The 26,905-nt window shown below is 38.9% G+C and overlaps 4 protein-coding genes across 7 annotated transcripts; 2 read left to right on the top strand and 2 right to left on the bottom strand.

Annotated features, from left to right (window-relative positions):
- Positions 1-1,599: 1,599 nt before the first annotated feature.
- cd164 (CD164 molecule, sialomucin) lies at positions 1,600-12,710 on the bottom strand. 2 transcript variants are annotated; one of them, XM_010792512.1, is made up of 6 exons: positions 12,497-12,710; positions 11,495-11,572; positions 5,654-5,722; positions 5,187-5,285; positions 4,168-4,242; positions 1,600-4,078 (listed from the first exon to the last, which is right to left on the bottom strand). In XM_010792512.1, exons 1-6 carry the CDS (start codon positions 12,555-12,557, stop codon positions 3,906-3,908), a joined length of 555 nt encoding a protein of 184 aa, XP_010790814.1. In that variant the 5' UTR covers positions 12,558-12,710; the 3' UTR covers positions 1,600-3,905. The 2 variants fall into 2 exon arrangements, with proteins under 2 accessions (XP_010790814.1, XP_010790815.1); XM_010792513.1 differs by lacking the exon at positions 5,187-5,285.
- An 829-nt stretch (positions 12,711-13,539) lies between these two features.
- ppil6 (peptidylprolyl isomerase (cyclophilin)-like 6) lies at positions 13,540-16,502 on the bottom strand. Of its 3 annotated transcripts, XM_010792514.1 has the most exons (8): positions 16,403-16,502; positions 16,223-16,318; positions 15,707-15,895; positions 15,407-15,469; positions 15,088-15,235; positions 14,369-14,428; positions 14,130-14,265; positions 13,540-14,042 (listed from the first exon to the last, which is right to left on the bottom strand). In XM_010792514.1, the coding sequence occupies exons 1-8, from the start codon at positions 16,478-16,480 to the stop codon at positions 13,931-13,933; spliced, it is 882 nt and encodes a 293-aa protein (XP_010790816.1). In that variant the 5' UTR covers positions 16,481-16,502; the 3' UTR covers positions 13,540-13,930. The 3 variants fall into 3 exon arrangements, with proteins under 3 accessions (XP_010790816.1, XP_010790818.1, XP_010790817.1); XM_010792516.1 differs by lacking the exon at positions 16,223-16,318; XM_010792515.1 differs by lacking the exon at positions 14,369-14,428.
- Positions 16,503-16,700: 198 nt separating this feature from the next.
- On the top strand, positions 16,701-24,831 carry gen1 (GEN1 Holliday junction 5' flap endonuclease). The gene is made up of 13 exons (XM_010792517.1): positions 16,701-17,087; positions 17,688-17,886; positions 17,984-18,160; positions 18,501-18,611; positions 18,699-18,772; positions 19,074-19,159; positions 19,435-19,585; positions 20,002-20,038; positions 20,115-20,195; positions 20,270-20,400; positions 20,524-20,585; positions 21,522-21,671; positions 22,633-24,831. The coding sequence occupies exons 1-13, from the start codon at positions 16,927-16,929 to the stop codon at positions 23,976-23,978; spliced, it is 2,766 nt and encodes a 921-aa protein (XP_010790819.1). The 5' UTR covers positions 16,701-16,926; the 3' UTR covers positions 23,979-24,831.
- An 828-nt stretch (positions 24,832-25,659) lies between these two features.
- On the top strand, positions 25,660-26,418 carry msgn1 (mesogenin 1). The gene has a single exon (XM_010792518.1). The coding sequence runs from the start codon at positions 25,685-25,687 to the stop codon at positions 26,114-26,116; it is 432 nt and encodes a 143-aa protein (XP_010790820.1). The 5' UTR covers positions 25,660-25,684; the 3' UTR covers positions 26,117-26,418.
- Positions 26,419-26,905: the final 487 nt, after the last annotated feature.

Genomic DNA, 26,905 nt, shown 5'->3' on the forward strand with positions numbered 1-26,905 from the left:
ACAGACATTTCCTTTAAAGCCACAGTTTTTGCTACATAAGCAGAAACGTGCTGTGACCTGGGAAACGGCCTGTGTCCTGTCTCTGTTTTTCCAATCGTGTTGTTCTGAACAAATTGTTGGGTTCCTCTGGGTTTGAATTGCTACATGACAGCAAGTAAAGTTATTTGGCTGAAACAAATTATGTTTCTGTTTAGAGCTTAATGATATACAGTAGGCTACATTTGAAGCTAACACTGGCTAGCTTGGCAGAATGTCTGTAAACAACTACATATATTTTTCACACATAAAGCTGCAGTGACTGTTTTGTTAATCTTTAATTCTTTTCTATGCATATAGCAGGCTGTTTTCAATTATTGATATGTCCTGATTTTCTCTGTAGCCTATATCAAATCAATGCTTTACGTTTTTGGAAGACATTTAGATACTGCTATCATGGACATTCTATAGACCAGATATTTAATCATTGAATCTATAAAATATTAACCAGATGAATTGATACTGAAAACATGTATTATAGTTGCAGCCCTACACAAACATATCTATCTCCAAATACAGTTTTCAAAGTTAAACAATGCTGAATTTGTAATTGTTTAAAGACTGTAAATATTTGATGAGAGGGTTTGTAAGACGAGAGCTTGTTGACCTAGCATTTTACACACACACACACACACACACACACACACACACACACACACACACACACACACACACACACAATTGAAAATTACAACCAAAGTGGACTTCAAGTCATCATGTTTGGATTATGGAGAAAATGTTGCAGCTATTTAGTTACAATGGGCTGGTGAGAAGTTGTCCAGGCTAAAACCAGGCTTCTTTTATTTGAAAACTATATCATCCATTAGCTGTTTTTAGCCATTTTAGCTGCATTTAAACATCTATAATTCTATTGTGTGATTGGTTGATTTGGAGAACACTTAAATGCCAGCCTTTATAATTTCAAAATACATCCAACAAACAGACTTTTCAAATATAAGCTGCCTGGTTTGTGCCTGCACATCTCATCAATAGTAAATGCTCTGTGGGTGTGATCTAGAAGTTAAGGCTGAGCATGACAAAACAAACGTTTAGGCTAAATACATCACAGAAAACCACTTCACAGGGGTCTGAAAGTGCTGAGTCCCATTAATTTAATAGGTGTGGCATATAATATATTTTTTTTTACAAACTACAACTTTATATGGGTATTAACTGAATAAGGCACTTTTCTTTAAGAGGTGCACGGACTGACTAAGTAGGAGAAGCTTCGGAGAGTCGACACAATGGACATCTATTGTGTTTTGAGGTCAACATGTGATGCTGTGTTCTTAAGGAATGCAGTTACCATGTCGAAAGCAGAGGCTGGATTCACACAGCAGGCAACAGCTGTGAATAAAACTCAAATATTCCTCTAAATTTAGGCGAAGGCTCTCCAAAAGCAGCAAATGGACAAATGGGTGCAGCTAAGGCAAAACTCCGGAACCTTCTCGCTGCAGTTGGGTCTTTGGGCTGCAGCCTAATGCCACCAGGTGACTGCGTTAAAAAGGCGTATTAATGGTGAGCAGCAGGAAACATGTGAACCTAAATTATAAAAGCCAAAAGAAGAAAATAAACATGGATTTATTACAGTTTGTGATGACAAAACAATGTGATTATTCATCCATTATCTAGTTAATATTCAAGACCGAGTATTTATACAAGCATCAGATTTTTTTGTTAATGGCTGAACCATGAAAACATTTACAAAGAGAAACTTACAAAACAAAGCTCATCAGTGCAATGCTCAATTTCCATGCCAAAACTGAGGACTTTGGCTCAATGCACACGTTTTCAAGGCATTCTTTCAACTAGCATATGGACTAATCACAAATAATCAAGTGGTTTTTAAGTGTCTAAATCCCTAAGAGCATATGCAATGGGAGGAAAAATCACAACTCCTAGCATTCAGCATGCAATAAAGGGAAAAAAAGAACATTCTTGACACCAACAAGCCGCTACGAGCAAAGATGTACTGATAAACACTCCATTTAGCCTTTCCTTAAGTTGAAGATGAACAAAAACAGGACATGGCTATGTACAGGAGGGACAAAAAGGGAACAAATTAAATCACACAGTTAGCAGCAAGCTAGTAAGAGAACATGAGCTCTAGCATGGAGCTCTGTTGCTGCAGTTCTGCACTTCATTCACAATCCTCTCATTTACACGGCACAGTCAGAAATCAGAGGTGCGATGCTCATTTGGCCAAACAAGCACTCAAACAGTCCAACATTTGTACCTCAATGCACTCTCCGCAATACTCAAGTTTATTAAACTAAGCCCAATATTCTTGCCTTTTGTTTAAAGAACATTCCCTGATTTATATCACCAAACAGCGGTCCCAGATTTCCTGCCAGGTCACTGTTCATGCTTCGAAATTCAACACAATTGAGGAATAAATAGTGAGAAGGGAGGACATTTGGGAGCAGTGTTGGGCATTACTAAAGGGAGAGAGCCTTTACATTATCCATTTACACAAAGTCACCAGTGAGAGGACGATATATTCTTGTACTGAATATAGTCTTCTACTTATAGGGAAAAAACTTCAAGCTGGACTGATCAAGGCCCTCAAATGGCAACTATCTATTGTATACTTCACAATAAAGGCTCTTCAGTCCAGCTGGGATACTACAGTTCTCACCAATATCAGCACAGCGATACCGTTTCTTTCTTTAAAGAAACTAATGATAACACTTGGGCCTCAAACAAGAAGAAAAGACTCACACTCTTCAACCGCTATCTTTAAGTCTCCCAGGACATTAAAGGCACTTCACTGCTATCACTGTCCACATCAACAAGGTGCATGCCATTTTCCTTATCTCCCTGTTCTCTATATTACACATTATCTAAAACAAAATATTTATTTCTATTTCTGAAATATTCTACAATCTTTCATTAGGACCCACAGGCCCTCTTTGACTTCCCCAAAGAAGCAGGGGGCAAAATGCCAGCTGACGTTAAGAGTGGGTACGTTTTGATGTCGGTGAAGTTCAGAAATAACAGTTGGGAGATTAAAGGATGGGAAATTAACTTAATACAGGATTTATTGCATTGAGCTGCTCTAGTGGCAGTTGATTTTTGTAGTTTTTTACAACTATTATAGGGAACGTTTTCCCTTAGGGACCTCGACAGCAGAAGACGCACAGCACTCCTAAAAGCCAAGGGAGACACCCAGAATAAGACTTTTGACCAGAGGGATCACCATTAGTTTTTTTGGTCTGACATCAGATAATTTAGTATTGCTTTTATTCCCTCGTGCGTAACCCCCACCACTTTGACATCATCTACAAACACATAATACAGCTTGGGGGAAGAGGGAACCTGCCTACGATTCAACAGGCTAAAAGCAATACTGAATCATCACAGTCGTCACGTTTAAAGAATAGCTGTGAACTCAAACAGTGTTTCCAAATCCAAAAAAAAGGATAATACTAGCAGTTTGCAGCCGTCTTACTCCCAACAGGAAAGCTACACTGTGTACATGACTAATTCTCTCTTGTTTACTTGAGAGAATAACATGAACCGCCTCACTCTGTTGGGAAATGGCGTGCACAGAATGACTAATGGCATGATGGAGGTGGGAGTAACCACCCGATGATTGAGGCTCAAGAAGCCATATTTCTTCAGCGTTGTATAGTTAAAATAATACATACAGGCCTTGGTGTGTGTGGCTTGATACATACTATAACAGCAGAGCTAATGCAGGCCTATATCAAAAGTGGCACAAACATCAAAGATCTAGAAAAAACCTGCTAGAAAACACTGTTTGAGTTCCCCGTGATGAGTGCGTGCCGAGTGGGGAGTCCTCTCTGGAAGGTTCTGGTTAGTGATGGGGATTGGTCATGTGACGTGGATCAAAACGAGCGGCTGCTTCAAAGGGTGTGGTAGTTGCGGTCCTTGGACTTGCAGAACTTGTAGAGGAAGAAGATGACGGCCTGCAGACCCAGGACCAGCACTATTCCACCGATGAAGCTCGCAGCGTCGAAGGTGTTATGGTGAGGCTCAGGAGAAGGGGCGACCTTAGTGGTGGCCGGGGCGGTGCCAGCTGTTATAAAAGACGAGAAATGGAGAGTTAATGCATCTTTCAGGACCGATTTAGGAAATAGTCTCGCTCTGTCACAATGTCAGACTTACTTGTATTAGAGGGGGAAGCCGTGGTGATGTTTACACTATGAGTCGTGATGACAGGGGGAACACTGGTGGCATTGGCTGGTGTAAGGTTACAGTGAGAACACATCCATTAGTCTTTACACGATTTCCTTTAAAAGCTATATGATTTATTTGAAGTTGTAATCCCTAAGAATTTGGTCTGGGTTCATTTGCACTCACGGTATCAGTAAGTACGGTTCAATACCAACGATTTCTTGAGTCTTTGTCAGGAGTGCAAACGAGTAAAAGTGTGTCTAAAGTGCAGCCAAACAAACGTGGTTCTGATAAAGGGATAAGTCAATAATAAATTCAACCACTATTTGATTTCAAGCTGCACACAGCTGAGTGTTTCTTTCTCAGCAGGGCACAGTAAAGCTTGTTGCCTCGCTGAGTAGTTGGAGATGTAACGCTAAAATAACTCTTCATTTAACAGCTAACGGTGACTAGTTCTGTTTTTTTCTTAGTTCTTTGCCAAAATAAAAAAATTATCCAACGATAAAAAGTGCTTGTTTTGCAGGCAGATTTATGGAACTGACTGTGACAAAAACATTGTTTCTTTTGACTGCTGCACAATAAATGCCACACTGTGTAGTACCAATTGAAGTCTTTAAATGTGACGCTGCAGTAGTAGGATACGTTGGGTTTGTTAATCTGAACAATAAACAGCCTGATATCGCTTAATTGAAGCTGAATTACACTCTGCATCACTTCCGGTCAATCCTTCGTCAATTGGCAATGTGAGTGGGGATGGTGGACTTCACCTCTAACAATGATATCTACTAACTAAACTATATAAAGACGCAATTACAGATACATTGCAAACAAATTGCATGGCTAACCAATGTAGACAGTATATAATGTCAAAAACAGGGTCTGATTTCATTTAATTCTTCAATATTACAACTTTGGTACATCTAAATAAAACTACTAAAACGACCAAATCGTATATGCTGCACAACAGAGAGTAAAGCTGACAGTAGCAGAGGTTTTTTAGGACTGGTTACCTGTGATTGGCTCAGGGGTGCTGCCGTTAGAGGAGGCGGTGGTGACAACAGGGGGAGTGGGGGCTGAAGTGGAAGGAAGGGCTGGAGGGGGGGTAGGGGCTGGACAAGGAACCAACACCAAGACAGGGTGAAAGGGGGAAAGCAATAGACACCGCACAAAAAAACAATGGCCAGAAATACACAGTGCTGCCTCATCGTTTCTCCTGGATGGGTGAAATTATTTGTTTCACTTTGCCAAGTTTTGCCAACAAACATGACATAGACAAAGTGCTTAGACTGGCCATTAACACCTCAGAGCTAAACCCAAAGAGAATCTGCTGATTATTAGTATTGTTATTATTTAAATACAAATATGCCGTCTGCAGATTCTCTGAGGACCGAAAAGAAGATGTTAGTATAAAATGTTAATATAAAATGTTAATATCCCAATCTGATATTTGATAGAAACACTACCCTGTTGGACTTACCTGAGCATGTAGCATTAGAGCAGGTCTCGTTTTTTGTCAGAAGAGTCATGTTGCGACAGCCGACAATTGCTGAAAGACAAAAAGTATCATAAATGAAATGCTTTATGTGAATTAATGTGCCCAAAGTAGATGTCAGTTTCCTTTGTTGGCAAGAGTTATAGCACTTCAATCCTGAGCCTTTCATTTTCAGCTGATATAGAGTCATTATTGTTTTACAGCTCATAAAGAAGTGAAATGACAAGCATCAGTGCGTGTGTACAAAACATAAACACAGCCTCCATCTCAAGGTTTTTCCTCTCTAACCCTCTGTGTACACAGCATAGTCAAATACTCAAAGAAATGACATTTTAGATGTAAAAAGCTGTTTTTTCTATGGATTAGTTATTACGTTTTACCACACCAGCAGTGTATCTGGCAACACAAGAGCATGACTCAACAAAATAAAACGTGAAAATCTTTATACTTATATCTCATTGTCACTGGAGATAAAAAGAAAGTAACTTCAAACCAAGGGTGGGAAAGGGATTCAGATAATATACTTAAAAGTGGCAATGCTATAATGGAAAAAAAAGCTTCTTCAAAAGTCCTGTACTGAAAATACATGTAGGTACAGAAGAAATATATAATATAAATATAATATAAGCATTCAACTACAAGGACTGGTTATGCAACAAGAAGAGGCCCTGTCAGAGTTTTACTATAGTATTAATGTATAAACATGTGAGAAGAGGCATTTTAATGTGACCTCATTTTAACACATTCATGTGCAGAACTTCATTAAATGTACTATTATTATTCCAGTACTATTAAAGAGTGAAAACATCATTTGTTTTATTTTTGTCTCAAAGTTTGAATATCTGGGTGTATTCTCTTTGTTCAAATCAGATTACTGATTAAGTATGAGAGAAGGGACTTTGACCCCGCTGTGAAGCCTTGCCTGTCCTCAAAACTTTACAAAAACACAAGATCCAGACGAAACATCATAGTTACTTATTGTTTTACCTATGAAACACAATTGTACTTATTTACAGACATGATTAATGAATATTATAATCCATAATTGGAGAAAAAAACGAGGAAAACATTTATTAGTTTTCATTTCTTTAACTTAATGGTTTAACTCAGCCCTTGTCACAGACAGGAAAGCATGAGTCATGACGGACAGCACCTTGTGACTTTAGAGTCTTTTCACACCCAGTGATGTTGTGAAACTGCCGTTGTGCTTAAGCGCAGGCAACCACACATAACCTCTGATCAGGAATTGCCTTGTACAGAAAGTGAATGGATAAGTTGTTGTAAAATTATTTTAAATATCCTTCTTGCCAAACTTCTCACAGGGTTTTTCAGACCATGTTTAAGAGAAAGCAGACATTTTTGAATTCTAATGAATATATTATGTATCAGAGCTTAAATTATTGTTTCAATGTCAACAGAAGAATAAATTGCCTTAACATATGTATACAATTATGTTTCAAGCAACAAGGCCAAAACTGTTAGTTCTTAAATGTAATGACTTGATGCTTTTATTTGTCAAACATGACGGTACATTGAATATCTTTGAGTTTGATTGAAATTGCTTATTTTTCTCACCTTGAGCTGTGTGAACTTGTAATGATTGGATTTTTAAATGTATACTAAACTATGCAATACCTCTGATGTGCAATAATGTGAATTCAACTGTCAGTCCGTCTACTTATCATATTTAGCTTTTTATGGTTTGCTTCTTTAATTTGCCAAATCACCATTTTGGTGAGACTAATCAATTATGATCTTATTTAGGATGATCTAGCTTACTGGAAATCGCTACAGTAATGAAAATACATTCACAGTATACAAACATCAAGCATGGCCACAATTTTCCATCACTTGTATCGGTCCTCTTTTTGGAACAAGGGAACAAGATAATAACTAAGCGTTTCAAATGATAGGGAAGTGGGAAACATATAAAGCTTTAATAACTGTTTATTACAGTGACAGGGGAGGCTGTTAAAGACCTTTGACCCCATCTTTGTGTAGATTGAAATGGGACTAATGGCTCTTGATTTCCTTATACGAGCACACAGGAACATCATAAAGGGAACTGTGTACTAAATGTGGGACACCTGCTGCTGTAAAACATGTTGCTCCACCTTCCTTGCTTGTAATACAATAATCCACAGCAACCATCCAACCCGACGACTCCCGCCAGATGGCTGACCATAAATTACAGTAAGGCTGCTGCCATTGTTCAAAGCATCTTTTGGCTTTATCCAAATGGGGTGAAAAATAACTCGAAGCCTGCGTTACATTCTCCACAGCTCCCAGAGCTTCTTTCTGTATCAGGTTCATTACTGTGGGCACTAGCATTTGAAATAAGCTTCTATTAAAAGGCTTTCATGTCATAACTATTAGTTTGTCAATTTGTCTCTTGGTTCAATTATTGAGGATGGGTCTTTTTCGGGGCTATTCTTTCAGGTTCCTATCACTGTCACTGTGCCCTAACTTGCCTCCACTGTTTCTCTATGTACCTCCATCTTGTGTTTCCCAGAATGCTACCTAACATGATTAAGCACTTCTGTCCTGACTGACCAGGAAGTAAAGTAAGGTAAAAAAAAAAGTCAGCTTCTTCATATATCTTAAACTCAAAACTAACCAAAGCTGGAAACGTAATGACTCACTTCCTTTCATAACTGTGATTAAAGTAACATCAAGATCAAGTCATTTCTAAAGTGTTGGCGGCATTATTTTATAGACACATCGATCTATGTAAGTCAGGACATGTGGGAGGAGGGTTTTCAACCTCCAGTGTGTTAGAGCGCTGTTATCTCGCAGGCAGCTGTGAAAGGTGAGGCCGACTCTCACCCTTTTTTGATATAGTGACGTCTTCCTCACCACGAGGCCCAGTCACAACTAGATCAAGCTAGAGGTGTGAGTGAAAGCCTCAGAAAGAGCTTCCTTGTTAAGAGCACCAGCTTTGTCACAAATGACAGCCTGTACTTAGAGACGCTACAGAGCATGTACACGTGTAACGCTTGTAAGCACTGGACTGCAGGGAAATGCACGTCCACAAATTCCCTAAAGCCAAAATAAATCTGGTAATGACAACGTGGAAGCTCGCTGCTGCAGTGTGGTCATGCTGCGCTTCAGCAGAGCCATCTTGACTGGACAAAGCTGACCTTTCCACATTTTGCTGAGTTCATATGAAAAAGGGCGATCCATTTTTGGGTTTGTGAAAGATTTGAGCTCTGGCTTACTTGTGTTGGGAGCAGTCAGTGTTGTTTAACAGTGTTGTTAAACAGTGTTGAGCCTGCTTTTGTAGTTGACTGTTTGTTCTGGTGTGTGACAGAGCGCTGAAGAGAGAGACATTTTCTAACATGAACAAGAGAAAAACAGCCAAACCTCTCTTTAAGTTTGAACAATGAGTCCTTTTCTGGTTTATATTACCATCAGATGATCAAGGGGGAAAAAACAATAATCAAATCTTCCTTACAAAATAAATTAAAACTTATGAAAATGACCTCAAATCTTACAAGACAAATATAACTCTTGATACACTTGTTGTTTTGTTTTTTGTATCAGGGCATGATTGTTTGCTTTTTTCTTGTGTCCGTTGTGTGTCATTGTAAACCTGTACATGTTTCTCACTTGGGAAATACGAAAGGCTTTACTACCCAGACCCTGTTGGCTCTGAGAGGATATAAATAGTGCTGCCCTCACCTGTCCTGTTCAACCACATATTGCATTATTGGGTAAAGTGTCATTGAGGGACATATATAAAACTCGAGACAAAACAAAAGAAGGGTGTGGGATCCTCTAACGTTCCTGGAAAGAATCAAAGCTACTCATTGGCAAAGTTGTCTAACAGGTCAACTCCCATGAGACGTAAAAAGACTTGTTCTTGCCTTACTAATGTCAACTGTTGCTGGAGAAAAGCTGGACCAACAAGTAATAAAGTTACAACAGACAGGGTATCTTATTGTTTGAGATTAATAACAACTGAAATGTGTGACAAGAACACCGCGCACTCCAGTCCTGAACTGCACCCGAGGCATAAATGATGAGAACAGCGAGGCACATGACACTAATCTCTATCCTATCTGCACACTCTTTCCTCTAACTGAGGCCGTTATCCTCTCCTTCCTTCTGTCCCCCAGCGTGAGGATATTGCAGGCTTCCTGACACACATCCTCTCTCTTCCTCTCCTGTTCATCTTCTTCACAATAACCAGAGACCTGTGTGTGCCTGCTGACACACACTGAACTCAGGCCAATATTAGAGAACAGCTCTCAAGGCCGGTAAAGTCAATAACAAACAAAGAAAAAGTGTACGTGCAAGGTTCAGATTTTGGTCAGAAGTCTACCCGTTTAATTATCGCAAAACTCAAGCAATAACCACAAAGGGTTTATCTCACAGTTTAATTAATATCTGCTGAATGAATCAGCGGGACAAACGTTCGATTTTAATATAGAAGATTGTTTGACTGATTTCTGCTTTACTTATAACACCCTTAACCTGATTCCCTAACACTGATAACAGCACGAATAAACAACCAGCTCATCTCCTCTCATACTAAAAACTCAACCCATAAGAGAAGTACGCAGTTGCAGTGAGTGAAAAACCGTTGGTTGATTTAGGAAACAACTTGTCATGTGGTTTTGATATGGAAACTCTGTGTTAATGAATGATGCATATTACTAAATCACAAACAGCAGACTTCCAAATGAGAAAAAATACCACTGCAGCATATTCCTCCACATCCTGAACTCTGCAGAAGTCAGAAAGATTTCTCATACTGTGGGCTCCCATGTTTGGACATTTTAATTAACATAATGACATTACTGCACCGGTGACACAGAGACGAAGGCGAGAGAAGGTAAAAGCACAATCAAAGTGAGACGTAAAATGTCTAAAAGAAATATATCTAGCTTAGTATTGTTGAAAGTCTCGAGGCACCACATGATTCAATGCTGATCCAAAGGGCTATGACGAGGTGAAAAAACGGTTATCCATACCTTTTGATCCATAAACATATTCTTTGCCCTATATCACAACTGGCTACTGAATTTACTTGCATTATCTGTATTTATTAAATGGTAGTAACAAGTGAAAGGTTACATATGCCAACATAATTCCTAGCGGTGCAATACACCAACAACAAGATAAACAAAAGTGTTCCTGTAGCAGAACCACTTTAGTAAATAAGGGAAGACTTCAGCATGATCTGAAGCACTTCATAGCATAAAAGCTAAAAGAAACTCAAGAAAAAGCCTTAGCTCAGAATGTAAATATAAGACACATGTTTATATCCTTTAAGTTTCACCATAGCATTAGTTCAGTTATAAGGAAAGTAGCAGTCTAGTCTCACATAATTGAAACATGAGGACGAGAATTGGGTTTCAAATTCCGATTATTGAACCTGCATCGAGACATAATCTTCCTAGAGAGTATTGTGATGCATGGATTCCTTTACCTATACATTTGTCTCCCCTTCCATTTAAATCAGCTACTAGCTACTACTGACGTTATTGTGCTGATTAAAAGTGTGTCTATGCAAATCACTTACAGAATGTTGCCTTAACTAGATCCTCCCCCTTAAGAGCTGTCTGCCGGGAATGTACTTCTAAAACCAGCCCGTCCTGATCAGTGTGTTGTTGGTGTTCCCAGACGATTACGATACAGATTGGGCTATAGGGAAATTGGCATCACATTATCTAAAAGTCAGCATCCACTGCTTATCCTTCTCTCCATACCGTAGCAGTCATGTGTCGAATCAGTTCAGCTGTCTGGACCACTTAGGATACACAAAGACAAACCTGTGCCTCTCCCTCCACAAGCCCACACACATGTATGACAGATACTCACGTGGTGTTGTGCAGTTGACCCACTGGCACTCACTGCTACTGCTTCCACACAGAGCACAGGACAGGGCGGGACAGTCATCTGAAAAGAAGAAGTCACAAATCAAACATAGTTGAGGTATATTTTAATAACTTCCTGCAGGTGATGAAAATGATACTGTTGCTATCCAGATGTCTCACTCACAATAACAACACACATTTTAGCACAGACACACAGCATGGTTTTACATTGTTATTAATCTGTCTGCATTTCACATATTTATTTATTACAACAATAAGAAGTATTTTATCCGTACAGTATTTCTACATTCTTAATCTTAGTCTATTTGACATATTTATATTTTACTTCCCACACATTTACCTGTATATTGGTCACCATTTGATTATATTTACATATATTTCTGTTCGGTTCTTCTTGCACTATTTTGTATTGTTTTATTGTTCATGTCTTATATATATATTTATGTTGCATTGGTGAAGGAGCCTGGGACTTGACATTTCCATTGCCATAACTACACTGTAGTTACTGTGCATATTAAAATAATACCTTTTAATCTTAAATGTAATGTTTGAATTCTAAAAAGTGACAGAATAGAGATTCAAAATGTTACATAACAAGCTGATCTGGCTCCTGATCAACTGGATCTGACAACAAGGGTTACACACGAATATCTGCTATGGCTCCTCTTGTCATGCACATCATGTGAGAAATATTACTGTAACATAATTTTACATTTAATTTCGGGTCTATAGCTTGCTAGCAGGCTAAAGCGTTAGCTGGACAACTTGAGCGTAGACATTATACTGTCAAGTTGCCAAAAGGATCATTTTGTACATTTCATTTTAGAAAGAAAATAAATAAAGGACGGGAGACAGCTGTCAAACTCAGAGCTGAAACATCTAATAGTGCACTGTAATAACCAGAAATGGAGGCATGAAGACGGATACAATCAGTTCTCTGGTGCATGTCTTCATCGAGCTGGTTAGCCTTTTAGCTCAAACTTACCTGCGGCTGCTGCGCCAATCAGAGCCACGACTACAGTGAAAAACACCACCTTCAGGTACATGACTGCGGCCGGTTTAATCCTCTTTATACTCCAAGAAGATACAAATGTGTGCTGAAAAACGTTGAGAATGAGACTCCAGCGATTTCACAGCTTCCTTGCCGTCTTCTTGCGTTTCTGGTCGCTACTGCTGTTGCTTGCTGCTCGCTGCCTCGCTACTTCCTACTTGACAGGTCATGTGGCACTTTTGGCTGGGAGGAGTGATTAAAAAAAAAAACGAGCGTATGTGAAGAAATACGTTAAAGGCAAGAAGGAGAGGAGTTTCTTATCATTAATCAAACAGCTGTCACTCTTTTTAGGCAGTGGTGGAAAAGTATTACGATTATTTACTTGAGTAAAAGTACTAAAACCACACTGTGTAGGCCTATATACCTATGCTATATACTCAATTTCAGGTAAAAGTACTGCATCAAGAATGGTACTTATGAACTATTTAAGTATGTTTAAGATAATGTACTAAAAGTATTAGGAGTAAAAGTACTCATTGCAATATTTAAATATGTTTGAATATTTAAAAGCAGAAGTTATAATATAATAAACAAAGAAAAACCCCAATAAATCATACATCAGAAATCCCATCTCTGACATTCCTGGCTCCTACACATGCACACTACTGAGTTTTAGGTAGAAGCAAAACCCAACCCAACACAATTTTTGACGCTAATACACATTTATATCTGACTCTTGAGGGCTCTGAAGTGAAGTGTACTTCTTGCGCCAAATCATCGATCAAAACCAATCAAAGTTTATTTACGCTTTACAGTTTCAACAGACAAAGAAATTAATAAATATATAAATGTAAGTAGAAATAAATGTATAAATACAATAAAGATATATAGTGTGTGTTTTTTTATTTATACATTTATTTATTTCAATATTTATTTATTTTCTCTTGTATTTTTTTATTCCTGTATTTATTTCTGTTTTTATTCCAGTATTTATTCCTGTTTTTATTCCTGTATTTATTCCTGTTTTTATTCCTCAATTATGCATTTTTTTTTACTTATGTCATGTTCTGTCCTCCATACCTGTGTGCTAGTTGTGTGCATAAAAGTACAAATCACACGACAGCAAGACCTATAGTTGGGCATTTTAAAAACACATTGGTGGTCCAGGTCTATGCATTGGTTTTTCATGCAGGTGCTCGAGGTTCAACACCCAGGGGAGGGACATCTTTTGTCTTCTGCTATGCTGATGTTAAATCTGGAGAAATTGTCCCCACCACTTTTTCTGACAAAGTGTCTATGCCTGAATATAATGTTCGATAATCTCATCTATACTAAATAATCATATTTAAATCATAAGTCGCATGTTACATGTATCTCAGGTTTATTTTATTCCATGAATAACATTGATAAAAAATGTAAGCACTTGACTTAAAACTTAAACACTCCACAGTCTGTAACTTTACATTCATATTTGGGTCTTTCATTGCAGGTCACAGCTTCTTCTAATCTCCTCAGGACGTCGACACCCTCAACCACGTGACTAGAATAGAAAACCAAGACATTAGGCTCCAACTAATCAGAATTGAGATTATGCAGGATTGAGAAATAAAATAGGTGTAATACAAACCCAAAGGCAACATAGGTCCTGTCCATCCAGGGCGTTGGCTGCAGGGTGATGTAGAACTGGGATCCATTGCTGTGGGGACCCTTATTGGCCATTCCTAGAGTGCCACGTTTAGTATGGGACACAGCAAAGCTCTCATCTAAATGGAGAAGATGACACATGTTCAGCTGAGTTTTTTTTATACAGTACAAGTAAATCCACTAACACACACACATTCATTGTAATACCGTAGGTGTTTTTACCTTCAAACGCTGGTCCATAGATTGACTCCCCTCCATCACCTTTCCTCACTGGATTAATATCTACGTTATATAAAGATACAGCTTGCTCTTTTTGAATAGACCAAAGACATTTTTACAAAAACCACTTCCTCAATTTCACATGATTTCCTAACAACTTCAGGTGCTGGTATTGTGTAATTAAGGGATGGGCTATGTAATGAGTATTGAAGGAAGTTACAGGAGTTCAAAGATAGTTTCACTTCCTGTAAATAGAGTCAGATAAGTTTAAAAATCATGTGAACCAAATATAATAAAGCCTTTTCAAGCAGAAAAAAATAATCATTATGAACATGAACACAATCCAGGAAGTTCAATTCCAGTTCAATTACTAATAATTTATGGATATATTTTCCATTTCAAGTGGCATGTATTTCAAATTAACTGCCCTGATATTGAAGTTGGATGGATTATTATGTATTTCTATTTTCCTTGTTATTATACCCTCATATTTGTCTTGATATGTGAAAGGTGTAGCTTATAAATAGCTATTATAATGTTGTATTTTTAATTGTCTGGTTTTTAATATTTATTTAATTCAATATTTTTTAACTGCTTTTTTCCTTTGCTTTTTCACTCTAAAGCCACTGTAAGAACAGAATTTCCTGGTGTGACATCATACAGTCATTTCCAATCTTATCGTATCTTATTTAAAATTGTGACATTGATAATGTGGACCGTACCTCCACCTTGCACCCAGCCGTTTGGCACCACACGATGAAACAGGGAACCCTTGTAGCAAAGTGGGAGGCCACTTTCTGATCCGCCTCGCTCTCCTGTGCACAGAGCCTCGAAGTTCTTTGATGTCTTTGGACAAATATCTGAGAACAGCTGAGGAGAGGGAGGACAATGCACCTCGTAAAACATGCTGCCATTCTGTGATGTCATTTAGTTTTGTATACCAACCATTTAAAGAATATTACAATATACAAAAGTCAGGGATTTAAGATGACACAGGCGTTTTGTATGAGCATTGTGAAACAACATACATTTTTGCCTCACCTCAAACAATAACCTCCCTACTGCCTCTCCTGCTATCTCAATTTCCATGAAGACAAACTGATGCTATAATCAAAAGAAAGAGAGATTTATTATTTTCATTTAGATGATTTAAGGTTGAACAAATATAATGAATATGATTTGGACAGGGCACTCTTCATTAATAAGAGCAGCTAATGACTAACTGAAGCCTAATAGTTTTCAAAGATGACTTCATGTACACATAACATCACTTTTCATAAATGTTCCTATAACCTATATAACATTTAAATATATGTTTTTGTGACTGTGTTTTTGACTTGCCCCAGTGTTTCGAAGGTGTTTGTTGTAGTAGTCCTCAGTGAGAGCCATATAGAAAGCCTGTGGCCGAGTGAAAGAAAAATTCCACTCATTCTTGGCCCAGCGGGTGAGGTCCTTCTCATTACCCAGGAGAAGGCCGTTCAGAAAGCACATCAGGCTGCTGGAGTACTGCCACACGTCACCACGCAGCTCCTTGAATCACAAGTGTTAAACAACAGATGTGTGGTTATGAATCAGCTATTCAGAAAAGCCATGACGTCAAACTACAGCAGTTGTGTGTGTTTAGCTGTGGCATCACAACCCTCAGCAAGCTGCTGCAGCTCATCTACAACAATGGTGGAAGATAACATGTATATTTACCCAAGTGCTGTACAATAATCATGTACTTGTACTTTACTTAAGTATTTTTCCATTTCAATTTTAGGTTACATTACACTTTTACTATCATTGTAGAGCATTGTTCTACTTTTCTGTTGATTTGATTAATTTGCATTTCAAACATATAATCAGAGGACTTACCCTTTTCTTTTGACACAGATATGTGTGCCAGTCTAATTCAAGGAGTGATTTAATTTTCGGATCCAGAAACTTCTCAGGAAACTTCTGTTTTAGTCCCTGTTGTTCATAGTCAAAGGATACAATTGTAAAATTGAGGGAAAACACATGTTACATAAAACTGTAAGAAATAAAAAGCTTTACCTCGACAATACTTTTGGCAACATGGAAACTGCGATCTTTAATCAAGCCAACAATTTCTATGTGTAGTTTAGAGTCCATGGTTTAAAATAAAAACAGTCCTAAAAATCCTGAGCCTGGCCTGTAAACAAAAGCCCCGTATCCATAGCAACAAGCGCTTGAATATGACGTTCGTGTTGAACAAGTAAGGCGTTGTTCGACTTCGTGAGACTGTTCCTTTTCTTTCCACCTTGTTTTCTAAATAATCGAGTTCATTGAAACAATGAATGACATACGTATTAAATAAAACGCTTGCTGATGACATGTATTTAATTTAACCGTTGAATGTACTTTTTTTCACGTAGTGACAATTCAAAAAGCAACAAGGCAGCGTGATATAAGGATGTTCAATGGTTTGGGACGCGGCCCAACGGCGCCACTGTTTGAAATCTCCGGGTCTTTGTGGTCGTGTGTTGTGTGGTTTAACATTTACGTTTTCTACCTTTACCCTGCTATTAAATTAGCTATAAACGAATGTGTTGGTAGTTATGGGTGTTCACGAATTATGGTCCATCGTCGAGCCGGTCCGTGAGTCTGTGCCTCTGTACAGCTTGAGCGGAAAAACGCTGGCTGTTGACCTGAGTTTATGGGTGTGCGAGGCCCAGCATGTCCAAGCGATGATGGGGAGAGTTACCAAACCCCACCTGAGGTAAGTGTCACATATATGTGGATTACAGGGGCTCAAAGTGTCCCCCCCCCCTCTGGCTTTTGCCTACAAAATGTCACTCAACGTACCAACCAGGAAGAGACTCAAAATGACCACAAAAACTCAAAAAAACGACAACAAAGTGCAGGATATAGTGCCGCGCACATATATGATGGTTACTGATGTCGGTGCGGAGTGATATGCAGTTTGTGTCGATGCTGACCATGGATGTATAAGACGCCTTGAGGCATGCACTTATTATTACCATGGCTGGATGTGCATTAAGTCAATAGCAGTAGTTTCATCTGAAGTTAAAGCACAGAACGGATCCTTCATTACTCTCCAAGTCATCCGGTCAGTTACCTAACATATACGGCTATTACACAAAGAGGCACCAACAAAAACGCTACAAAGAGGTGCAAAACAGTGACATAAAACCACTGCAAGGAACACACAACAACATTAAAAACACAGCCAAGTATCTATCAAGGCTGTGTGACTGGCTAACACCAGCTAACCAGTTAGTTTTAGTTTAAATTCTTATAACGTTAGTTTTAATTTCTTATATTTAAAAACCTATTTTTTTGTCTCTTCTGTGTCCAGGAATTTATTTTTCAGGGTGTCATCTCTCACGCTTATGGGGGTAAAGCTTGTCTTTGTGATGGAAGGAGAAGCCCCTAAAATCAAAGCAGAAACGATGAGCAAGAGGACAGAACAGAGATTTGGAGGATTGAAAAAGGCTTCTGCCCCTAAGACTACATCTAACACCAGCAGAGGGCGCTTTAATGCTGTACTCAGAGAGGTTGGTTGTTCCTCCACTCACATGTATCTTAATCATAATCACTTTTGATAAATAAATGTAGTTTATATGTGATTTTATCATTCTCTAACACTTGCAGTGTGCAGCCATGTTGGACTATTTGGGTGTGCCCTGGGTGACGGCTGCAGGCGAGGCTGAGGCCATGTGTGCCTACCTGGACTCAGAGGGCCTGGTGGACGGCTGCATCACTAATGATGGAGACGCCTTCTTGTATGGAGCCCGGACTGTCTACAGGAACTTTAATTTGAACAGTAAAGTATGTTTGTTAAAGTTAATCTCCATCATCTGCAGTGTGTTACATCTGGAGGACCATAACCTCATACTTACTTACATTTTAATTGTACACAGCTACTTTGCAAAGGATATTGAAGCTGTTGTTCGAAGGTTAAATTGTTACATAATGTTGTGGTTACTTGTTGAATTCATTAAGCATTTAAATATTAATCAGTATTGAAAATGACTTTTGCTGCAGAACTACAACTTGTATTTTAACTAGCCAGTATTTTTGCATTTTTGCTTCCCATGTATCACTACTGTATTTTACTCTAATGATGCAATTAAATATGCATAATACTGTTTCTCACTTTCCCTTCCAGGACCCTCAGGTGGACTGTTACAAGACCTCCAGAGTACACACAGACTTAAATATCTCCAGAGAGAATCTAGTTGGTCTGGCCGTCTTTCTTGGATGTGATTATATTCCTAAGGTAGGGAGAACATGTTACTGTACATTTCCACTATCAAAATCACCAATCTGAAGATATGTTCACTATACATTGTCATTATTCATAAAGGGCATACCAGGTGTTGGAAGAGAGCAATCACTGAAGCTTATCCAGATGCTGAAAGGACAAACTATTCTGCAGAGGTGGGAAACACAGATTATTAAAAGCTCATATTTTTATATCACAGTGATAGTGCCCAACTGTTCAAAATGCAGTCACAAGTCTTACAGGTGTGATGTTGAGATCTAAATGAAAGCTTAGTTTAAAAATGAATGTGGACTGAGCAAGGGTGCAGGAAGAAGAGTAGGAAGTAAGAAATGGGCCCACCCTACTTTACCACCCTGGCCCAATTTGGCATGACAGCTGTTGTATCTAGTTTTCTGACTTTTGATTGCAGATAAGCATTCTTATCCTTACTGATAACCTTTCTCTGACCTCCCCCAGGTTCACCCAGTGGAAGGAGGACAATGCGGGTGTGTCTGAGGGAGTTTTAAAGAAGGTTCCCCACTGCCACCTCTGTCGACATCCTGGTGAGTGGTGCCCCGCTTTGAACTCTGACCCCAGTTTGCGATGCTGATAAGAGGCGGAAAGATCAGGGGGGGGTTGTCCCTGACATCACATGTCTCACACATTAAAAGCCATTAAACCTGTCATGTTAAAACATACACGTATGTGAGAGATGGGTTGCTCTGAATATGCTTTTGACTTTACAGAAGTTGTAGTAGTGTGTTAGATTTTCAAGTTGTTGTCGTCTTCTCCTACTTTTGTATTTGATCAAGTTTTAATTCAGATTGATCTTTTCCAGGCTCAGCGAAGGCACATGAACGTAAAGGCTGTGTGCTCTGTGATAGTAAACATTTCTGTCAGCCTCAGGACTTTGACTACCAGTGTCCCTGTGACTGGCACCGCTTCGAAGAGACCCGGCAGGCCGTGTCTCTTGAGGCAAACATCAGGAAGTATGTGACTTTTTTTTAAAATAATTGCATGCAGGACATTTACTAAAATGAAGGTCAAGACTAGCAGCTTTTTAGTCAATAGCCATCCTTAATCTTAGGATGTGGAATAGCTCTTAATGCTCCAAAAGCATTGATTAGTTATAATTTGTTTATCATCAGAAATATAATCGGCAAGCATTTAGCTATATTCCTATTTATCAAGAAGTCAAAATGGCAAAAGATATGGGTTTGCAGAAAATAAAAATAAAACAAATAATATTTTGTTATTATTTAATGAGAGTGAGCTTTATCTCTTGGGTTTTGGTTGGACAAAACAACACTCCGACTTTGGAAAGTTGTAATGGGTGTTTTTTAAAGAGTGATTTTCTTCCAAGTTGTGTGTAATCTTTTCATTTTGTATTTTATTTCTTTTTTAGGAAAACACTGGCAAGCCAACTGTTCCCTTTTACAGAGGTACAGCCATTTTTCACAGTAGTATCATAATGAACAGTATATGTTTGGTTTTTAATACTTGAATAACATTTTGCAGATCATTAAAGAGTTCCTGATTTCCAAGGACAAGCCTGTGTCCCAGTTCAAGAGGAGACAGCCAAACCTGATGCTGATACAGGTTGGTTTTAATAACGCGTTAACATTTGTATCTGTTTTAAGTGAGTTGCATGTTTAAGTGAGTTTTTTTTCCAGAAATTTGCCTATGACAAGATGGAGTGGCCAAAGCACTACACCAGTGAAAAGGCGTTAGTCTTGATGACCTACTCAGAGTTGATGAACAGAAAGTATGGAAGAGAAATGTCTTCCCAAATCAAGCCCCTAAGGTAGACCTACATTCAATTTCAATTTTTTATTTAACAAAAACAAATATGTAGCTTAAGTGGCATTGTCATAATAAAAGGTTATTCAGCAGATGCATAATCCACAATTTATTTTTTATACAACAGAATTTTGAAACCAAGGGTGAGGAATGCCGTCGCTTGCTTTGAGATCATCTGGAGAACACCAGGTGAGTTATATTCTTATTCCTTGCATGCTTTAATTTGTTATATTACAAATGTGAGAAGAAAAGCGACATCTAGTTAAGAAAACATCCTCTGGGCTGAGTGACGGGACTGCTGCAGCGCGAGGTGGAGGTTGGGCAGCGAGGGGCTCGTCCCCGGGTCGTCTGTTAGTGCCTTGCTGTGAGGTTGGGTTCAGAGGTGGCAGATCACTCACAAGGCCACGAGGTGCTAAACGGGCTTCCTCCCCAGCTAGGAAATGTGTCATATCAAAGTCCACTTCACTAACAAGACCAGCCTAAGACACTCGCAATAAATTCATTCAGAATGTGGTTTCCTCTGTCATTTAAAAGAAGTATTTCTCAGAAAACCGATAAGTACATCATGCGTATAAATACCATAAATCGCTGGATATTCTAAATTAGACCTATCTGAAATCATTGATTTAAAAAGTGACTTACAGTTAAATGACTGTTGGTGTGAACTGCAGTCCGCTGGTTCAATATCCCCGCTCATCCTGTCATGTAGCTGAATTGGGGGGAAATGTTTATTTGTGATGCATGTACATTTAGAGAACACTTTATCTAAAAAGTAAAATAAATAATAATATCACTTCACTCATACACATAGTTCTAACACTTATATATTAAGTGTTTCTTATATGTTGCAAAATCCCTCAAGTAATATTGTTGCCATTTATATAAAACATGTGGCTGTATTTGCTATACTGTATTATAAAACTCTTGTATACCCATTATCTTACCGTTACCTGAACTTTTATTAACCTTTTTCTAACATTCAAGTAAATGGAATATTAGTTAAAATGTTAGTTTTTGTTCTGCTGGTTTTGTTTGTTTTGTTGACATTTGAGGGTTTCACTTTTGACTAGCAAGACTAGTCTTATTGAAAGCTATTTGGACCTGACCTTGTTTTTTTTTCTGCAGAACATTACGTGTTTCCTGAGGATCGTCCTGCGGAGGATCAGCACGAGGTGAGGACGGTGGAGGAAGAGTCTCTCTTCCGTGTGGCCTTCCCAGAGGTGGTGGAGAGCTACCTACGAGACAAAGCTCTGGCTGAAGAAAACAAGACCAAGAGTAAGGGAATCATTTCTAATATCCACCCACCATTTAAGAAAAATACGTTTTCCTGTGAATTCTTTCCTACAATAACCATATCTGACAGTTAGTGTAGTTAAACTTTTCATGAGAAAGTAGGGAGCCCCCCCACAGACTTGACAAGCTCCTGATCAAAGACACCTGGAGCTTCCACTTGTTTTGAAAGTCTATTGCAGCAGCTCTGACACCTGAAGAGTTTGGCAGCTCACCAGTTCACACCAGAGGCTTTGATGCAGCCAGAGGTGTCTGTCTCACAGGCTGCGCTGTCACTTTATGCTGGTTATACTGTTCCCCCCCCCCTCCTAGTCCTAACTGCTGCAGAGCTTCACTTCCTAATGTGTAGGAAAACTATCCGCTGATATTCAAAGAGCTTTCTGTCAATACATCCAGAGTGAATATGTTTACAGCAAGGTTATAAAAGTTCTGAATTTTCAACTAGTTTTATTTTATTTTGGAATAATCTCTGTTTTCAGAGTATGTTTGCTAGTTTTGTTTAACTTTTTGTATTTTGTTTTTGTAGGGCCTGGTATACTGTCTTATAAGTATAAAGCTTCATATACATACACAATAAATGGTTGAAGAACTGTGTAGACATAGCCATCATTTCTTTAATTTTTTTAATTTGGAACCCGAGTTATTTTACCACTAGTTATCACAGTTATTTTGACCACTTACAGAAAAACTCACCCACAATTTCATCCTGACATTGTTGGTTAACATCAGAACTGATTTTGAATAGCTTGGTTAAAAGTTACCTTATAAATTACTTAAATCATGTTTTTGTTATTTCTACAAGTCTATAAACTTTTTTAGATTTATTTTCAGTTTACGTTTATAATAATAATAACCCTGGTTCACAGTAGACACTAACTCATTCTAATGCAATTTGAAATCCTTCGGTCGTATAACACTGACATCTGGTCTCAATCTTCTTCTGCAGAGAAAAAAACAAAGAGTAAAAAGGAGAAGCCATCTGATGTTTCTGATGGTATTTCTGACCTCTTGGCTCAGATGACCATCCAGACTTCCTCCAACACCGAACCACAAAAGCTGCCCGCTTCAAACCCAGATGACCTAGAAGTGGTGGTTTTGGACACTCCAGTGAAGCATATACAGCGTCAGAAGTCAAAAGAGGAGCACAGCAGGTTGGGCCATTGCCCCAAAACTCCTCTGTCTCATGCAGGAAGTGAAGCTGCTGCTTCTCCATCCGTCTCTGATGCTATCGACGCGCTGCACCTGAGTGATATAGACTGGGAGGCTTTGTCTTTCACGTCTTCTCCAACTCCACAATCTACTATTAACCACACCACTGAGCCCAAACTGGGGGAAACCACAGAGAGTGATGTTATTGATGAAAAAATTGAGCTGAAAATCTCAAATGACGTCGTAAGAGCAGACTCCAGATCTGAGGTGTGCTTCACAGAGTGTCCTTTGAGGGACAGGCTGCTCATGAAGAACACAGTAAGAGCTATGGACCTGAAGGAGAAACACAGTGATGAGATCTCAAAACAGCTTAACTATGAGTTGGCCTCTCTCAAAAAAATGTCTTCTCATAACTCACACTCAAAACAAAATGCACAGATCCCCGATAAAGGTAGCAGTGGCATTGCATTGTTAGGGAAAGAATCTGCTGTAAACAAAAAGGAACCACTCACTGAACAAAAGCAGAGTGCAACAAATAAGGCAGAAACTCACAGTTCAAAACCGCGGTTGACGCCTATAGTACAAAGTAAGACAAAGGACAACGGCCCCCAAAAGCCTCCTCAGAAATATAAATTTGTCCGGAAAGCCATTTCATCATCCACACTCGCCCCACAGAGGTGCAACTCTGACCCCGTTCAGAGTGACAGGAACGCATTGCACAGCACTAAGAAGAGTGTGTGCATGAGTGTGTGTTCATCCAGCGAGGAAAGTGATGCAGAGAACAAGCAGACAGGACCACAAAGAAAAGCTTACAGCAAGCACACGAACAAGATGAAGGGCAACTTCCTGTCTGCCATCCCACTGAAACCTAAAACAACCAAACCGACAGCTAAAGCAGCTCCTACCATTGTTCAGTCTTTACAGCCAAAAGCTCAGAGCTGCAATGCAGACATTGATTTCAAAAGCAGACCTGTAGCTACTCAAAGCAAATCTCAAGATGTCCCACCAGCTCACGTTGATGGTGGTGTGTTTCCTCAGACCCCGGGATCACCGGCCGTCGTGTTGGACAGTGATGACTCCATTATTTGTGTTGAGAGTCCACTGCCACTGGCAGAGAGACTGAGACTGAAATTCATGAAGTGAGCAGAATGAATACAGGAGGATGGACATGTAAGATTTTAGGTTTCAAGTTTGAAAAATTAACCTTTGAATGGAGGTTGATTTACAACTCTTATGCCCACATTCTAGCTTTTTACAGAAGAGATGCAAAAATCTGTCAATTGATGGAAAATAATTCAGCAACTCTTTTGATTATCGAACATTTTTTTATTGATTTTTAAAGGCGAATAAATCAAACTTTTAGTGGATCCAAATTCTCAAACATGAGCTTTTCGTTGTCTTAAAATAATAATAAATTGAATATCTATGTATTTCGGACTGTTGAACCGACAGGCCTTTGATGAAAATTATGTAATTGTGAAGATTTTTTAATGTAATATATGTTGTGAGATTAAAAACGTTGACTGATTATGCCAATGAAAAAAGACAATTGTTCACATAAATATTTGTTCCAATTAAGTTTTTGTTGCATCAAAGTTGTCCTTGCTCTTACCGGCCTGCTCCTCTGATCCTGAGAGTAACAGTAAATCAGAAGTAAAAAAGTTGTGGATTAGCACTGCTTTCAGAATGTAATGCCATGTAACGGCACCACATGTGTTTATTTTCTCCTGCTGCTGTTTGACAAGCTACATGTCACTACGCACAGATAGAGAGGAGGCACAGAGGACGCTGAGCCATTGGTTTTACAACCTGCCAGTGTCGCTCCCCTTGATCATGAGTGAGGCCTTACACACCTTTTCAGACATGAAAGGTCTGGCAGGAGCTTGGTGACAGCTGCATCCTCTGCCCAAATAACAACTCAGAGCAAGTACCTGGTCTTAAATCCTGTTATTCCTGACAGTTTCTCAGGGAAATTCAGCTTGTGTTCCAATGCAGATCTCATTAGTAAAGTAAAAGTTTGTTCAGATGTGTCATTTGTTTGTGAATGATATTAACAATTGGCACTTTCTGACATTGAAACAATTGACCTTCTCCAGGTGGCAAGTAAATATATGTGCATTAAAAGAAGAAGACTTTATTAATCCCTCACACAGGGAACATTTCTTGAGAAAAAAGAAAACAGGATTGATCTCGAACAAAAAATAATAATAATGAAATGAAACATGAGAATTATGATACTCTATAAACTTAAGCTGTATTAAATTGATAAACAAAAATATTATTGACTTACAAATTATATATATCAAATGATCTACCTAATTACATATCCGGGGTCTTGATTTATACAAATAACAAAGATGTATCTCCAAAAAAATTATCTGCAAGGCTGTCTTGGTAAGTTACAAAATAGTGTTGTGTTTTTTTTGACTGCTTCACTTCCAGACTGAAGACACACGCAGGCCTGACTTGCCGGAGAGGTGTGAAGCTCTCAGGTGAAACAGCATCCTCTCAATCCTTCATTAGACAAATCACATCAAACTGATAATTGTCGTCGTGAAGACTTTAAAGAGTAATTTCACACACAAGGGAATCTAATTATTTTTCTTTCCATCACATTATCCGTCGATTTAGCCTTATTCACACCCCAGTGATAACGAACCTTCGAGAAGGTCGCATTTTGGCACTTGGGGTTTTCTTTGAACTTTTTTTCGCCTGAGCTGTGAACCCATAAAGCTCCGGAGATCTGCTTCTATATAAAAACAACTTGCAGAAAAATTTCCTTCACAGAACCTCTCATTCACCCCTGATGTCATCCTCGCTGCACGACTGTCGGGAAGGATATTTCTAACATGGACATGGATGTTGTCACAGCCAAAATGCTGTCTGAGTGGAAGAGCCATGAGGGTGCGTTTGGAGAAGATCATGACTCACTTCAGTCCACTTCCCCGGAGTCCTCCATAGACTCCATGTGCTCTTCCCCGGAGATGTGCTTCTCCAGCGGCAGTCAGGAGATGAAGGACTGCCCTTACGGTTTCCCGGAGCGCAGGGCCTCTTCCAAAGCGCAGAGGCAGGGCAAGCCCAAGATGTCCACCAAGAGACGCGTGAAGGCCAGCGAGAGGGAGAAGATGCGGATGAGGAGTCTTGCAGAGGCTCTGCACCACCTCCGAGACTACCTGCCGCCAGATTACAGTCAGACAGGCCAACCCCTGACCAAGATACAGACCCTCAAATACACTATTGAATACATCAACAAGCTTTCAGACATTCTGGGCCACGCGTAACGGACGCAAATTTACTTTTTACGCATAAGGTTTACTCTGACCTGGACATTTAATGGAGTTAGTTTTATATATTCGATGAGTAACACAACATTTTTAAGTTAACTTTAACATTTGATTTCATTAAATTGCTCTCTTGTTCGCCCTTCTCGTGATGTAAATATTGTTTATTGGGCACTTGACCATTACTTTGTATATGAGGCTGCCTTTGTTGGAGTTGTGAATTAAATGTTTGGAAATATAGTTTGCTGATTGTTTCTATGTGTATATGTTTTCCCCTTGGTATGAAATGTAGCTTTTACTGATGAAGGTGTTCTCCTATTAGGCCCACCTTGTTTGTGTATCGTGTGAGCAGAGAACTTAGTGAAACCTCATCATATTTGTTATATGTTGTTGGTGTTTGTGTTAAAGTTTAAGTAGCTTCATAATAGCCTATATTAAAGTTGTGTCTGAAAGCTATATAATAACTAGTCCTGTTTTTTTTTCACTGACGAGTTAAAATGTCTATTATTTTCCTTACTATAGAATATATCAGGCCTGTTAATACACTGTTAAACACATCCATTAGATAAACAATGTGTCATTTCCCGGTTGCGTACCCAGACAGGTATTTACCCTTACCCATGTGCCAAGAGACTTAATTAAAAATGTGAAATAGCACAACATTGGTTCTGATTGATCTAAAATCTTGCATTTGTAATTAGGACCTGACCTTGGCATTTAAAATATTTAATTGATATTGATAATCAACTTGTTATTAGTTTATAGATACCACATACTTGATTGTTCTCA

Source organism: Notothenia coriiceps, unplaced genomic scaffold (genome assembly GCF_000735185.1).
Source record: "Notothenia coriiceps isolate Sejong01 unplaced genomic scaffold, NC01 NC01_scaffold00036509, whole genome shotgun sequence".
NCBI lineage: Eukaryota > Metazoa > Chordata > Actinopteri > Perciformes > Nototheniidae > Notothenia > Notothenia coriiceps.

Excerpts from the sequence above, each read along its gene's own strand:
- msgn1 (XM_010792518.1), top strand. The coding sequence starts at position 25,685 with ATGGACATGGATGTTGTCACAGCCAAAATGCTGTCTGAGTGGAAGAGC.
- gen1 (XM_010792517.1), top strand. The coding sequence starts at position 16,927 with ATGGGTGTTCACGAATTATGGTCCATCGTCGAGCCGGTCCGTGAGTCT. Across the intron at positions 17,887-17,983 it reads TTAATGCTGTACTCAGAGAG|TGTGCAGCCATGTTGGACTA; the intron begins GTTGGTTGTTCC and ends TAACACTTGCAG. Across the intron at positions 21,672-22,632 it reads TGAAGAAAACAAGACCAAGA|AGAAAAAAACAAAGAGTAAA; the intron begins GTAAGGGAATCA and ends CTTCTTCTGCAG.
- cd164 (XM_010792512.1), bottom strand. The coding sequence starts at position 12,557 with ATGTACCTGAAGGTGGTGTTTTTCACTGTAGTCGTGGCTCTGATTGGC. Across the intron at positions 5,723-11,494 it reads GGTCAACTGCACAACACCAC|CAATTGTCGGCTGTCGCAAC; the intron begins GTGAGTATCTGT and ends TTTGTCTTTCAG. Across the intron at positions 5,286-5,653 it reads CTCTAATGCTACATGCTCAG|CCCCTACCCCCCCTCCAGCC; the intron begins GTAAGTCCAACA and ends TTCCTTGTCCAG.
- ppil6 (XM_010792514.1), bottom strand. The coding sequence starts at position 16,480 with ATGGACTCTAAACTACACATAGAAATTGTTGGCTTGATTAAAGATCGC. Across the intron at positions 15,470-15,706 it reads AACACCTTCGAAACACTGGG|CATCAGTTTGTCTTCATGGA; the intron begins GCAAGTCAAAAA and ends TTTTGATTATAG. Across the intron at positions 15,236-15,406 it reads TAGGGAGGTTATTGTTTGAG|CTGTTCTCAGATATTTGTCC; the intron begins GTGAGGCAAAAA and ends CCCTCTCCTCAG.